This window comes from Canis lupus, chromosome 4 (assembly GCF_048164855.1).
Source record: "Canis lupus baileyi chromosome 4, mCanLup2.hap1, whole genome shotgun sequence".
Classification (NCBI taxonomy): domain Eukaryota; kingdom Metazoa; phylum Chordata; class Mammalia; order Carnivora; family Canidae; genus Canis; species Canis lupus.
In genome coordinates this window covers 68,463,918-68,480,217 of record NC_132841.1, presented here as the reverse complement: position 1 = coordinate 68,480,217, position 16,300 = coordinate 68,463,918, and the positions used below count along the sequence as shown (strand labels likewise).

The following is a 16,300-nucleotide window of genomic DNA, read 5'->3' as shown; positions in this document are numbered from 1 at the left end:
AAATGTGTGGGAAATATCAGAAAGGGAGACAGAACGTAAAGACTGCTAACTCTGGGAAACGAACTAGGGGTGGTAGAAGGGGAGGAGGGCGGGGGGTGGGAGTGAATGGGTGACGGCACTGGGGGTTATTCTGTATGTTAGTAAATTGAACACCAATAAAAAATAAATTAAAAAAAATTAAAAACAGAAAAAAAATAAAATAAAAGGAGGAAAAGTATTATTTAGTTAAAATGTAATTAGTAACTAAAATTGAAATGTTGGACGAAAACTAGTAAAGATGAGAGAGATTGCAGAGCGTTTATTGTTGGAGTTCAAGTTAATGGAGCCGATGGTCCAACTACAATAAACTGTATAAGTTCCCCCTCAGTGGCATCAGTTATTCTTTAAGTTAATGATACAGAAAACCCATAAGAAAACAAGTCAGAGAGTAACTGGAGTTGAAGCTAGGTGTGATCCAACTTGTTCCGCCTTAAAGGAAGGTCTGGGGACAAGTTTGGAGAGTTCTGGAACACAGATTATAATGCGAAATTATAAGGAAGTAGTTTTGGGTTGTAGGTAAAATTTAAGAATCTTCTTGAGACCTGCAGCCCTATTGATTCTCCTGCTTATGTTGATGTGGTTAGTGCAAATAATGAATATTTTGTAGATTAATGTGGTCTCCCCTGTTCTACTGAGTAGTCACTGTGCTTGAATGAAATTTACAGACTTGATATTATAAAGGAAATTCTCCTGAAGAAGTCGGTTTTGTAGGGCAACCTGGGTGGCTCAACGGTTTAGTGCCGCCTTCAGCCCAGGGCTTGATCCTGGAGACCTGGGATTGAATCCTGTCAGGCTCCCTGCATAGAGCCTGCTTTTCCCGCTGCCTGTGTCTCTGCCTCTCTCTCTGAGTCTCTCATGAATAAACAAATAAAATCTTAAAAAAAAAAAAAAAAAAAAAAAAGAGATGTGATTTATATGCAATAAAATGCACCCACTTTGGTCACATGGTTTGATGAATTTTGGTAAATATATTACCTGTGTAACCACCAACACAATAAAAAATGTATGTCCATTGCTCCCCCCAAATAAATAAATAAATAAATAAATAAATAAATAAATAAAAATCTTTAAAAAAATAAAAATAAAAAAGGAACTTCCATTTTTATGCCCTCTGAAAAAATAAGGGATAATGCAAAAGATAATAGATAATAGAAGTAATTCAAAGATTAATTTTCAAAGACTCCAGAACCCAAAGGATCGCACCTGAACCTACAATGTGGAGAGGAAAAATATATGCTATGGACTAAATTGTGCCCCCTCCCATCCCAAATTCATATGTTGAAGGCCTAACCCCCAACGGGACTGTATTTTGAGACAGGGCCTTTATGGAGATCATTAAGGTTAAATGAGGTCATAAGGGTAGGGCCCTGACCCAAAAGGTTAGGGTCTTATAATAAGAGGCCCCAGAGTACTCGCACAAGGGCATCCTCTTTCTCTCTCCCTCCCCCTCCTCCCCTCTCCCAAGAATCATGTCAGCCTGTACCTTGATGTTGTACTTCCCAGTTTCCAGAACAATGAGAAACCACTCCCTCTTGTTTGAGCCACCCAGTTTGTGGAATTTTGTCATAGCAGCACAAGTAGACTAAGACAGGATACCTTTTGTTATTTTTAAAAAACTTTCAATGAAAACTGGATAAATAACAGGCACAGTGCAAAGCTATGACAAGCACAGGTGCCAACACTGCAGAGGGATTAGGTATGACCTGAGTTATGCTGTGAAGCCTCAGTAGAAAAGTTCTCCCCTGCATGCTCTCTCTAGACAAGCATTTCCTGGGAGTTAATTACTAATTTTTAAAATTCTGCTCTATCACGTTATCACCAATCTAGTGAAGTTAGTGGTAATAATTCTGTTGACAAAAAGAAAGGGGTAGGTTCAATTTCAGAGATGAAGACAGATGATGTCAAGTTAGAAGACCAATGCATATAACCTGTAGGCCCTTGTTTTACCCAAATGGCTTCAGAAAGTTTTCTCTATGACAAACTCTTGAACCAGTTAAGATGTAGAATATGAAATGAGTGGAAACTGGCTAGAGTTAACTGCAATAACTGCTTGCTTGGTAAGGACATCAAATCCCTGGAGACCTGAGCTCTGACTCCGGCACTTATTCTGTGACGTAGTCACTTTTACTCTCCATGGACTTCACCTTCCTGATGTCTCAGCAGGAGCATATTCCTCATGGTTTTCTAACTCTATGATTCATAGGAACCGACTCTTAGGACAATACTCAAGCATTTTAGCAAGTCCTACTGCACACTGCCAGCACAAGACATCCTAGTGCCAAACTTAAAAATTTATCCTGTAGCTCAGGCATTTTTACTAGAAATTCCTCCCTTTTTTTGGTGCACGGCAACAGAAAATATTAGTCCTCTAGTAATCAACAGGTGTGACCTACACACAAATTTCTTTGGCAAAATCGCATCCTCTCTGCCTTACCTCTCTTGCAAAAGAAAATCCCTAGAGAGGAAAAGGGTAAATTTTAAGGTAAGTTACTACTGTAAAAGAGGAGCAGAGAAATTTTCTTACCTGAGGTGTCAGCTCTACTTCTAATTCACCACTTAAGTACTGCCGTTCAAATTCTGCATTTTCTCCCACATACGAAGAGACCATGCGTTTTATCTGCTTGGATCGAAGTAAAAGGCCCAAGCCAAAGTTGTCAACCCTAGAAGAAAATGCAAGCAACTGCAGTCAAAGGAGCATTGGATAGAACACTAATATCCCTGACTTCCAAAAACATAAAATATTAGGAATCCCCTCTGCTGGGCATATTCTTTCCATATTCTTTCCCACCTTGCAAGGTGACTATTAATTTACAGCTGAGGAAACTAAGCTCAAAAGCCTTTCAGTGATTTCTGCCCACAGATATCCTGGGTAGTAAGTGACGTAGCTGGTATTCAAATCCACTCCAATCCTAAAAGTTGGCCTGCACCTTTCACTCTTTCCACTGCTCCCAAGTAATACTAGTGTAGAAGACAAGCAAACTGGATCTTGCCCTCTGCTATGAAAAAAAATGTAAATGCAAAGGCAATGCCACTCTAATAACCTCCACTGGCTTCAAACAGAGGAATTCATTCTGTCCTAAAAAGTGAACAAGGCATTCTCATATTTAAAAAAGAGAACAGGGAGGACCTGGGTGGCTCAATTGGTTAAGTATCTGACTCTTGATTTCAGCTCAGGTCATGATCTCAGTGTCTGTGAGATTGAGCCCCGTATCCGACTCTGTGCTCAGGGAGGAGTCTCCCTGAGATTCTCTTTCCCTCTGCTTCTACCCCTCTCATGAGAGCCCAAGCACACTCTTTGAAATAAATAAGTAAATTAAATTAGAAAAGAACAGCATACATTGGAAATACAAATCCAAATCATAAATAACTATGAACATTTTCCCTTTATCATAGATATTTAGCTGAAGATTTAAAAATGCTTAAACATTTTTAATTTAAAAAATCAGGAAATTGGGATCCCTGGGTGGCGCAGCGGTTTGGCGCCTGCCTTTGGCTCAGGGCGCGATCCAGGAGACCCGGGATAGAATCCCGCGTCGGGCTCCCAGTGCATGGAGCCTGCTTCTCCCTCTGCCTATGTCTCTGCCTCTCTCTCTCTCTCTGTGTGACTATCATAAATTAAAAAAAATAAAAAATAAAATAATAAAAAATCAGGAAATTAATCACAAATCAGTGAAAAGTTTACAGGCAGCAAGAATAATGCTGTTATCTGCTAAGTTACATGTAATACAGTTTAGTACCTCTACCTAAGTTGGAGTTCAATTCATTCTTTTTAAGATTTTTTCATTTAAGACTACATTTTTTTAGAGCAACATTAGGCTTATGACAACACTGAGAGGAAGGTACAGAGATTCCCCATATACCCTTGTTCCCACACATGCACAGCCTACCCTATTCTCAACATCACTCACCAGAGTGGTACATTTTGTTACCCAGGATAAGCCTACATTGACACATCGGAGTTCAATTTATTCTTAGAAATGGTGCATGTACTGTTGGCTTTTTTCATTAAGTGAAGGTTTCTAAGTCTGTGCCTGTTTTATTTCTATTCTTTTCCAAAGCAAAATAAATCTAGAATTTCTTTTGTTTAAAAAAGATTTTATTTATTTATTCATGAGAGACAGAGACAGAGAGAGAGGCAGAGACACAGGCAGAGGGAAAAGTACTCTCCCTGTGGGGAACCCTATGTGGGACTTGATCCCAGAACCCTGGGATCACATACTGAGCCAAAGGCAGACACTCAACCACTAAGCCACCCAGGCGTCCCCAAACCTAGAATTTCAAGCAAAGTCAATGTGACAGATTAATAATTGACTGAATACCTTTCCACTTTATCATGCTCTTCAAGAGTTTCAAAACTACTCTAGCCACTTAAAGAAAGCAGTTCTCAGGTAATGAAGTACACTTAAGCTATAAAACTAGTTAAAAAAAATAGGGTGAAAACCACAGAGACACTACTGTAAACATGAAAGAATAAATATATATATTAAAAAAAGGAGGGGATCCCTGGGTGGCTCAGCGGTTTAGCACCTGCCTTTGGCCCAGGGCGTGATCCTGGAGTCCTGGGATCGAGTCCCACGTGGGGCTCCCTGCATGGAGCTTGCTTCTCCCTCTGCCTGTGTCTCTGCCTCTCTCTCTCTATGTCTATCATGAACAAATAAAATAAAATAAAAAATAAAAAACAAAAATAAAATAAAATAGAATAAAATAAATAAAATAAAATAAAATAAAATAAAATAAATAAAATAAATAAAATAAAATAAAATAAAATAAAATAAAATAAAATAAAATAAAATAAATAAAATAAGAAGGAACTGGGATGCCTGGGTGGCTGAGCAGTTAAGCACATCTGCCTTTGGCTCAGGGTGTGATCCTGGAGTCCCGGGATCGAGTCTCACATCGGGCTCCCTGCATGGAGCCTGCTTCTCCATCTGCCTGTGTCTCTGTCTCTTTCTGTGTCTCTCATGAATAAATAAATAAAATCTTAAAAAAAAAAAAAAAAGAAGGAACTACCAAGCATTGGCAAGAATACCCAGCACTCTCATACAGAAGAGGGGAATGTCAAATGATCCCAACCACATTTTTTTTAAGATTGTATTTATTTATCTGTGAGAGATGCAGAGACATAGGCAGGACTACTCTACCACAGAACAAACTATGGTGGGAGCACACAATGGAATACTCCACAGCAGTGACAAGGAATCAGCTACAACCCCTGGCAAGGATGGAGGACTCCCACATGCAAAATGTTGAGCCAAAGAACCACAAAAGAGTATTTAGTGAATTATTCCTTTTGCATGAAGTTCAAAGTCACACAAAACTAATGGATAAGATCAGAAATGAGGATAATAGTTAAGTTCAGTGGTGGGAAAGGAAAACAGTGACTCGCAGGAGTGTGAGGGAGACCTTCTAGGGTACCAGTCATGTTCCATTTAAAGAACTTGGGGCTGGTTACATAGGTCGGCAGCCTGTAAAAATCCTTCAAACTTTATATCTGTGACAGGATCATATTTTTGTGTTACTCTTTATTATATACTATGGCAAAGCATTTTTTTAAAAGATTTTATTTATTCATGAGAGACACAGAGAGAGATGCAGAGACACAGGCAGAGGGAGAAGCAGGCTCCATGCAGAAAGCCCCATGCGGGACTCCATCCCGGGACTCCAGAATCATGACCCAAGTAACATGTAACATGTAAACCTATAATTACAACAGAAGGAGAGACATGCCAAGAGAGGTCTGCATCAGGTGTAATGAGAACACTGAAGGTCGCCCAACTGAGAGGAGAAAGAGGTCCGGAAAAAGGCTCATGGAAAACGACACTTGAACAGAGCTGAAGAAAATTCTTTTGAGAGCAGTGTAGAGTGTGGAAGCAGCGAGCCAGAAACGCAGATGAGCAGCTTCACAAAGGTGCACAGTGGTCTGATGGGCTCCGTATTAAGTGTGACTGTAGTGTGGACTGGAAGCAGAAGTGAGCAAAAGAGGTAGAAGGCAGGCCAGCGTGCGACCTGTTGCGTGAGCCACACCAAGAAAGGACTATTACATCCTGAAGGATATGGGAGACCCTGTGGATAATTTTAAGTAGAAAGTAAGAGAGTGTATAATTAATTGGGAGAGATTCAGTGACAAAAGGCCGGGAGATCAGTTAAGAGGCTGGAAATTATCCAAACAGGCAAAGATGAGGGTGTGAACTAAGGTAGCCCCAATAGGAATAGAGAAATGGGACAATTCAAGTACTATTTGGGGAGAAAAAAGTCATAGGTTTGTTGCCCATCCTGATGTAGAGGCTGACCCACTCCAGAATTCTGGCTTTGGCAGTGGAACACAGTGGGAGAACGGACTAGTGGGATATTAGTCTATAATTCCTAGTGACACACCATGTTTGACCTGGAGAGGGACGGTACGGTACCCTGTGTGACAAACCATGGACATTTCTCCTAACAACCTCCTTTTCTCCCACCTTCGCTTCACTGTCCATCCTCACACTCCTCGTGCCCACAAGTGCCCATCCCCACTCAACAGACTCCTACCTCCCAGGATGTATCATTTCCAAGCCTCTAACCTAGACCAGGAGGTCCAAACACACTGAATACCTCAACGTAGTCCAGGTAACCGTCAACCATTTGCTAAACTTGTTTATAGTTCTAACCTTCCAATTCTGAATCTAATAATGTTTCTGACTCACCATGAATATAAAAGGAATGCCTACATGATTGATTCTTGCTTGTTTCAGAAGAAAACTAAAGCCCAAACAGGTATTTTCCAGGGTGTACTTGTGAAATATGCAGAGAATTCTTGGAAGATTAATAATATGCTTGTCCACTAGAGGGCTCCACATCACTACAGATTACCTGTCTCTGTTGGAAAAGTAGTTCCCCACACTTCATAAACTATGCCTTCTCACTGTTTTTTACCTACCTCTAATTAATACCTTGCCGGGCCTTCAGTTCTTCAGGTGAACAATTCCATTCTCCTAAATTCAGCGGCTCCTGCAGCCTGCCCCATCCTTCCCATCCTTGCAGATCTTTAGTAAAAAAGTAATGGAGTGATCTGTCCCTTCTCTCACACTACCAACTAGATCGGAAAATCCTGACTGTATCTTCAGAATCCATTCAGAATGGGAGTATTTCTCACTTCCTCCTGTGTGACCTACACCATCTCCTGCCTAAATATAGCCAACTCCTCTGCTTCTACTCCTGCCCCCTAAGATCCACTCACAAAATGGTGGCCAAAACGATTAAGTACAAAACAAAATATGTCCAGTCACATCTCTGCTCTGCTCAAACACTGCAATGGCATTCATCTACTCATGTAAAAGCAGAGGTCTCTAGAGCAGCCCTGCAGGGCTCCAGAGATGGGATGCTCCTGACATCTCAGACCTCATTCCTCCCACTTCCCTTCTGCTCGCTGTTCTGCTGAGCTCCTCGCTACCCCGGCAAACACACCAGGCATACTGCCCAGGGCCTTTGCACTGGCCTTTCTCTGTCTCTGAAACTCTTCCCCAGAAGAGACTCACCCCTCACTTCTTTCAAATCTCTGGTCAACTGTCCCCTCAATGAGTCCTTCCCTTATTGCCGGATTTTATACTGAAACCTGCCCCTCCACTTTCATCCTTCCAGTCCCCTTGTTTTTTTCTTTTTTTTCCATAGACTATAACATACTGGAAATTTTACTTATTTGTTATGTTTGCTATTTATTGTCTGCCTCTCCTTACACTAGCATATAAGGTCCATGAGGCAGGGAACTTGGTTTTGTTCCCCTCTGTACTCCCAACCACCTAAAAGTCTACACAACATATAGAGGTACTACACAAACACTTATGGAACATTTGTTGAATGAATTTATTACTTGATTTCACTTTCCCCCTCCTCACTGGCTCATCTGTAACAAAAAATAAAAATCACCGCATCCTTATGCTGGATATTTTCTATTTTGCCAATCTCCAGCTTGCCCTATGCTAGAACGGCTGATGTGTAGACTGAATACCTTGCCCTATGGCAAGGGATTCAGGTGTGAGAAGGATGTCAGGATTTCGATTCCCCCGACTCCCTCCTTGGCAAGCTGAAGCACACTGGACAGCCCTCTCTGTAAAGCTTACCTGCAGGTGTTGGCAGCTTCCTCCCCTCACTCTTCAGGCCTAAGGCTGGTGGTAACCGCTCTCCTGTTACTAACTCAGGGTACTTCAATACTCATGTTGTTTTCCCTCAACCTGACCTTTCCTTTAAAGAGAGTCCCTTTGGTAAACTCTCTTCAGTTACCCAATATGAGAGTACCATTGATATGCTCCGGAGCCCTATCTAAATAAAGTCATTACAATAAAATAATCCATGAGAGTGGATACAGTCCAGTTGCTTTCTGTAGTTTCAAATACTTTAAACTCCCTCCATGTATATAGGTCCATATGATACACCAGAATGTACCTGCCCAATTCACTGACTTCAGAGATTTTTCTAACTGCTCTCTCATGGATCTGTTTGGCTTTTCAACACATTTGAACTTGGCTCTGTTTAGAGATGACCTCTCTTTATTTGTTGATCTTGGCTCTGGAAACTAGCTATATTTGGCTTTGCTCTCTTTTTTGGACTAGCAACCTGGTATGGCAACCAAGCAGTGCTTAAGATGCTCAGCCCAAGCTACTCCCTGACCAGGTACAGAGTTAGTATTTATGCCTCAAAACATGCTGTTGGGTAGCTTATAATAAGAGTGTCTTTCTTGCCACATACTTCTCAATTCACATATTCAGCAAACATGCATCCCTTCTTTACTGTGGATCAGACACTGATGATACAAAAATAAAAAAGGCAAAGCCCTTACAATATAAAGAAAGAAGACAGACACATGTCATCTTTTGCAAATGAGAAACATGCCCTTTCTAACAGACGTGTATATTAAAACATCTTGCAGTTCTTTGATATCAAAGATAATTTTGATGGACTTTCAAAGAGATTACCTTGCTTGCCTTTATTTAGGAGCCAACATTTTCCTAGTACACCTAAAGAGAGATTTGACCATTCTCGTATAGTACAACAAATGCAGATTTCAAACATTTTAGTGGTTAAAAGAAGTCTAAAGCCAAGAATTAATAAAGAGATATATTCATGTAAAGCAAAACAATATTTCATGGGAGACATAAATGTTCCACAAATATTTTTCTTTTTCTGAATCTAAAATCTCATTAACTGGAAATTCTTGTCAAAACAAAATTCTAATACAAATGAATTTGCAACTATTTACCAAATTGTATTTTTCTTGTTTCTTCTCATTTTAGACATACTTAAATCTCAGTTACAGTTTATATTTACTCTGATAATAACAAGACTATCAAAAGAAAAATGGTATATTTGGATAGAGCATTAATTTATGACACAGTTATATGGAACAAGTGAATACTCCCTTCCATGAGCTGAGCAGAGAAGTTCAAGTATACATCCCAGGAAGTGGTTAGTCCTCCACTATTAGACAAAATAATCTAATCTTGGGGAAATGCTTATATCAGACAAGTTGGCCTACAGTTCTCCATTCAGAGCTGCACCTGCCTCAACAAATAATAGAGACGGCACTGCAAAGAAGCCACCTGCCTTTATCTAGTGGTTCAAAACCACTGGTGTAGGAGAAAACTGCTCATTGGGTTCTCATAAAATTCCCATAGCTGATTTACGTAATACCACATAAAAGTAATAGTACTGCAACCACCAGCACAGACACACACACACATCATCACATTGTACTTAACTAGGCTTCCACATGGAAGCTGGGCTGTCCTTGGAGCTGTCTCAATTCCCACTTTGAAGAACTATAATCTAAAATAATCTTGCCATGGTGTACCTGGGTGGCTTAGTGTTTACATGTCTGCCTTTGGCTCAGGTCGTGATCCCAGGGTCCTGGGATCAAGTCCCACATCAGGCTCCCTAAAAGGAGCCTGCTTCTCTGTCTATGTCTCTGCCTCTCTCTGTCTTTCATGAATGAATAAAAAAATCCTTAAAAAAAATAATTTTGTCATGAGGAAATGAGCGTGATTAATACATGTATTCCTCCCTTCTCTAATTTAATTCGTTGACATATATAGTTTACTGAAAAATTTTTGGTTCATACAGGTTTGTAATTTATGTAAAGTCTTTTAAAAAAATCAATGAAAAGCAGGTTTTCAATTTTTCCCACCTTCCTAATCAATCCATATCAAGTACTGATTTATCTGAGTGATCCTAGGGGAGAAGGTTTTTCTCATCAAGATAATAGTTAATACTCCACAGCAAGGTGAGTGATACCTCATGGCCAAAAGGTTGATAATCAAAAAGGAAAGAAAACAAAAACAGACAATCAGAAGTCCCTAGCTTTGGAAAATCTTCCAACACAGGCAGATCCTTCCATAAAAGGCCTTTTTCTAAATGAAAAGTATTAAGGAGGAGGAGCAGAGAAGGACAAGCAGACTCCACTCCAAGCACAGAGCCCACAGTGCTCAATCCTAGGACCCTAAAATCATGATCTGAACCAAAATCAAGAGTCAGATGCTTAACCAACTGAGCTACCCAGGTGCCCCAAGAAAGCAGGTATTACTTCTAATTTCTATTTACTCAATAATTCCAACTGTCTTTGGTTCTCCCACAAAGCAATGGTGTAAGTTTTCCTCATTTATCTGACTCTAATAGCCAAAACAAAGCCCTCATTGCTATAGACCTCTAGGGTTTAAACCCACCTAATTAAGACAATAAACTGCCAATGAGCATGTGCAAAATGCCTTCTTTGTGTTCAACGATGACTGTTATCAGTATTTACGCTATATCAAGAATTTATGTTGATTTACACCATCCCTTGTAAGCACTGAGCTATCTGGAAACAAAGTACTGATAGTCAAAAGTATTTTTAATAAATACAAAGTAAGCTCAAGTGGCACAGGATGTGTTTAAGAAATGTCAAGTGACCATGAACAAGTTACTTCTCTATTTACAAATGAGGGAACTGGAACAGATGATCTCTACAGTCCCATCCAGCTCCACTACTCTGTACTGAGCCTGAGGCTCAGCACAATGGGGAAAAGAAAACTATAAGCAAAACAATCAGTCCATAATATATATTGGAGAATGAACACAATTCAGTATACAGAGAAAAGCCAGAAGTATCCAAAGGAACTCAGAAAGGAACTCAAGGCAGATCCTGAAAAATGGGAATACTGTGGATATGCAGAGAAAAGGTGAGAAATGCAAATAACAGCTTAAATAAACTTAACAAAGGAAAATTGAGCAAAAAATTAGGATCAGGTCCATGTCCTAAATAATTATTATTTTTCTAAATTGTACTTATGATGCTTGGCTAAACTGCCAATATATAGCTAACTTTTTTTTTTTTCAACTATACTCCACACCCAACATGGAGCCTAGTGCCTGGCTTGAACTCACCACCCTAAGATCAAGACCTGAGCTGAGATCAAGAGTCAGACACTTAGCCAACTTAGCCTCCCAGGAGCCCCTAATTTTTAATTTTTTTTTTAAAGATCTTTAAAGTCTTTCATTGTTGAGAGAGAGCTGATAATTTATCATCTTATAGAGAAGTAGCTTTTTTTCTTCATAACAGAATATATCTTGATATATATGTCATTATTAAAATGTTTTGGCTATGTTAACCATTTTGATAGGAGATCCTACTGTGCTGGTTGCATATCCTCCTTCCACCAAAACCAGCAACATTTTTAATGATTAATGATATCCTTATATATCCTATAGAATATGGCATAACTAAAAAACTTGAAACAGATTTCAAACTATTTGAAATTATCCTCTATACATAACGATCTATAATAATGTAATATAAAGAGAAGTCTCTAAATTATAAAATGCAAGATTTAAATTGAAAGTATATATATTTTAACAATATATTTAAAATTTAGAAAAATAAAAGCATATCAGATTAAGATATACATTTATGCAAATATGATTTATGTATGATTATGAAGGGTGGTATCAAAAATATTTCAAGAAATGTAACCTCCAACTTTTGAGCTTGTTAAAAACTGTCTTTTGATGCTTGTGCATATTGCTCATGAGGACAATTTTCATTTCATTCATAAATTTTATATGAATATTATAAAGAAGTGTCATCTTTTTCAAGCCACATGTTACAAATATGCACACTTACCCTGCATTGTTGCTGACTGCAGTCAGCTCTTTGACTCCAGTCTTCAGTAAGGCTCCTATGAGATTCTCTGGAATTCCACATAACCCAAAACCTGTAAGTGAAAAAGACAAACAATTTGTGAAAATGGTAACATTCTTTTAGGGAAATGTAGGTTATCTTTTTCCATAAAAAAGAAAAAAAATACAAAACACATTATTAGGTCTACTAAGCGAAATGTATAGCTGTATCTCAGCAACTCAGTAACTACCCAAATGTTTTGCACCATTAGATAGCACCAGATATAACCATCAAATCCTTAAATCATAAGAATAAAGCCAAGCTCAACCAGTTAATATGGCTACATGCTGCACATCTTGCACTTAACTACACATCTACTACTACCCAACTTTATAATTCAACCTTTTAACTTTTTTCAACATGTTTGTTTCATGTGCCTGAATAGATTTTGCAGAATCAGAAGCCTAGAACAATGACTTTTATTTCTTTATAGCTTCCACAATTTGTCAAATAGTATTGAGTTTAAAAGGAACATTCTATGACTGATCAGTTGAATGGATGAATGAATGAACAGCAGTCCTAAAAATAAGCCTAGATTCCTGGGATCAAAGCCTAGAAATAAAATAAACAAACAAAAAAAATTATAAGAATTAGGCAGCAAATTTAATGAGTGTGAGACAGTGGTTCTAAAAGGCATTCCAGAAGCAAGTAGGTGACTCAGTTGGTTGGGCACCTGCCCTTAGCTCGAGTCATGATCCTGGGGTCCCAGGATCAAGCCCCACATCAAGCTTCCTGCTCAGCAGAGAAGTCTGCTTCTCCCTCTGCCCATTTCCCTGCTCATGCTCTCCTTTCTCTCTCAAATAAACAAAATCTTTTTAAAAAAATAAACAAAATAAATAAAAAAATAAAAGACATTCCAAACAGGGTGCAACAACAGAACCCAGAAGCTTAACAACAGATAGATGCTTATGTGCCTTCTATCTCCTAGGATGAGGAATGACAAAAGGAGTGGCTGGGTAAGAGCTAATGAGATCAGTGCAAATGTTTTAAGTTAAGTAGAATTCCCAAGGATCTAGGAGTGTTTTCAAACCTATTAATGAGATATCATCATTTAAAGCTTTGGCTTTTCAAAATAATAGAAAAAGAAACACAAAAGGAAAAAGTAAAACATTAAGTGCTAAACCTTGCTAAATTTTCAAGATGAGGACACTGATAAAATAATTATATAATATGCAATAAATTTTTATTCATAAAAATAATAATCAGCAATAAAATAATTGGCATTTCTAATCTCCACAGCTTTGCCACTCTGATTTCCCCGCTTTGCTAAAAACATAAGGACGTTACCATTACCAAAAGGAAAACAGTACTACTACTCACCACCAACCAGTATTGTTGCACCATCAGGGATGTCTTTTACAGCTTCCACTGGATCTGTATAAAATTTGGTATGGCGACGTGTGCTGGTTGAAAAGTAGCAAACACATCCCTAAAACATTTTTAAAAAATTGTAAGTGAAAATCATTTGGAGATACTATATTTTGCATGTATACCAACGTATTTGCTTTTTTACATATACAAGGATAACTTTACTATCTGCTCTTTGAAACAAAGAGTGGGGCTGCAAGCAATTCATCTTTAGAGTAACAAGGACATACTCTCTCCATAGATTATCACCGAATCCCATTGTGATCACGGTGGATGTCTTCTCTTCCATTGTATAAATGAAAACTGTGTCATATATGGCCAAAGACTGAAAGTGGATAGCTGATGAACTGGGACTCAAATTCACAATAATGATGGTATCAATCATCAGTTTCTGATAGTGAGCTAACCTTGCATTTGGTCAACAAATACTCACTGAGAACGTACTATGTGTCAATTCTGCTTCTGTTTACTGCCATCTAGTAAATATTAAGACATGACTGCTGCTCTGTAGAACATCAAATACAGTGTGACCAAAATACAAATACATACTTGGGCCCCTAACCCAATCTTAGGTCAGCAAATGCCTCCTAAGGGGACAAATAATGAACAGTACACAAAAAGACCCATTCCCCCATGGGGCTTTAGGTTTGTATTTGCTGAGTAAAGTAGTAAACGATTATTTGTGAGGGAGGCATGGCTAGTCATACCACAGTGATCTAGTTGGTGCAAAACAGGTTATCTAGTGAACATTCATCATCAGTTTTAAACAGTTTCCCTCTTTATATTTCATCTGAAAAATGGATAGGAGAAAACTAGAGTTGACTGAGTTGTAACCATCCATAATAAATATCACCTCTCCTTCATTCTTATTATATATTCAACCTAAAAAGAGAGGGAGCGAAGAGAAAGGCTCCTGACTCCTCAGATGCTGTCACCTTAACAAGTCGGTAAATGTAAGCTCACACAGGGCCTTATCAGTCTTTGACATTCTATGGGATCAAGGTAAAGGCATTATTGAGTTTCTAGCATTCTTTTCTTCCTCTATAAATTTCTTTCACAGAAAGTGTCTAATAAGCCTATTTCAAGAGGACGATACTGAAAGTCAAATGAGACATGCAAAGGCAGAGGTTTCATGGATGACTTTTGTCCCCTTAAATTCAACCTTAGTTCGGGTCTGGCAAACAGAGTGGTCTATCCTGGCACACCACCAGGAAATAAGTAGAGGCAGAGCTAGCAAGGAACAAGCTTGAGCTGCAGAGAGCTTACTGCTCTGTCCTATCCTCAGTACCAAGGTGTTTATCGGATTCTGTTTAAACACACATGTACACGCACAAATATATTTTTTTAAATCTTGGAAATTAAAAGTTCGAAAACCTCAATAACGAGGCCAAAAGATGAATCGTAAAATAAAAAGTCAAGGTTATCTTCTCAAAAATAGAAAAAAAAAAAAAAAAACAACAACACATACTGTATCTAAACAATTCATTTCACAGGTCAGGTTTCTGAAGCTGAGCAAGATCTTGTAATGTATCCAACACTGTTAAAGCAGGAGCAGATCCCAGGTTTTAGCCTTCATGACAGCATCCTCTACCACAAAATGCTCCTCTCCATGTTTTTTAAAAGTCCTTAATCTTATTCTACTTTTATTTGATTATTTACAGATTAACAAATCTTTGAGTACTCTATTTTTTCATGAAGAACTCTACTGTCATTACCTTTTCTAAACAGTGAAGGACAAATCTAGTCATTCCTCTGTATACCTCAAACTGATAGAATGTTGTTCTGTCCATTATACCTCAATAAAATTGGAAAAAAATCAAAGATGCAAAAACATGCAATAAATAAATAAATGCTAACCTTATCTCTTACCAAAAAACAAAACAACACAAAAAGACCAAAAAAAAGTGGTTAAGAGTCAGGGCGTCAGCCGGAGGAAGAAAATAAAAGAACTCATCTACCCTTAAGTAGTCAGGGGGGTGCAGTCACTCTGAACTACCTATTGACTAAGAAACATGAGTCCTGTAGAGAAGTCAAAAGAAAAGTCATTTCTCCTATGGATCCAGGACGCTTTTTGGATTCACAAGGAAAAACAAAACTTGTTAGGAATTCTGTTGCTTTGTTTTGGCTGATAATTAGTTTTCTCATTACAAACAGAAATTATTGAAATGTTTGTCCCACACCTTAAAAAATTACCTCAGAAGGGGGCACTGGGGTGGCTCAATTGGTTAAGCATCTGACTCTTGATTTCAGTTCAGGTCACATTTTCAGAGTCATGAGCTAGAGCCTCATGATGGGCTCTGCACTGGGCGCAGAGTCTCCTTGTCCCTCTCCCTTTGCTCTTCTCCCTACTTGCTCTTTTTCTCTCTCTCAAATAAGTAAAATCTTTTAAAAAAATACTTCAGAAGTATTTTTAAAAAGACTCAAGTATTTCACATTTATCCAGATAATCAAAAGCTAAAAGAAATAAAAATGAAATGTCTACAGGGAATGTGAGAATGGCTCAGGTTAATGAAGAATTTATACCCAACTTCAATTTTTTTTTCATTTTTCACACATTCAGTTAACATTTGTTGACCTTCATTATCTATTGGTTATATTGACATTTGATATCTATTTGCTGAGAAATCAATAGTGTGACATAATGGGCCACATTCCAGTAATCTTAGGGACAAAATACCCTTGTTTCAAATTTAAATTCAGCCACAATTG

The 16,300-nt window shown here is 38.4% G+C and overlaps 1 protein-coding gene across 1 annotated transcript in view; it reads right to left on the bottom strand.

Moving 5' to 3' along the window:
- The window catches only part of OXCT1 (3-oxoacid CoA-transferase 1), a 134,103-nt gene that overhangs the window by 112,559 nt on the left and 5,244 nt on the right, over positions 1–16,300 (bottom strand). The window contains exons 2-4 of the mRNA XM_072824756.1: positions 13,544–13,652; positions 12,167–12,257; positions 2,564–2,699 (exon numbers count right to left, since the gene is read on the bottom strand). Coding sequence (XP_072680857.1) covers positions 2,564–2,699; positions 12,167–12,257; positions 13,544–13,652 — 336 coding nt within the window. The remainder of the gene's footprint in view (positions 1–2,563; positions 2,700–12,166; positions 12,258–13,543; positions 13,653–16,300) is intronic.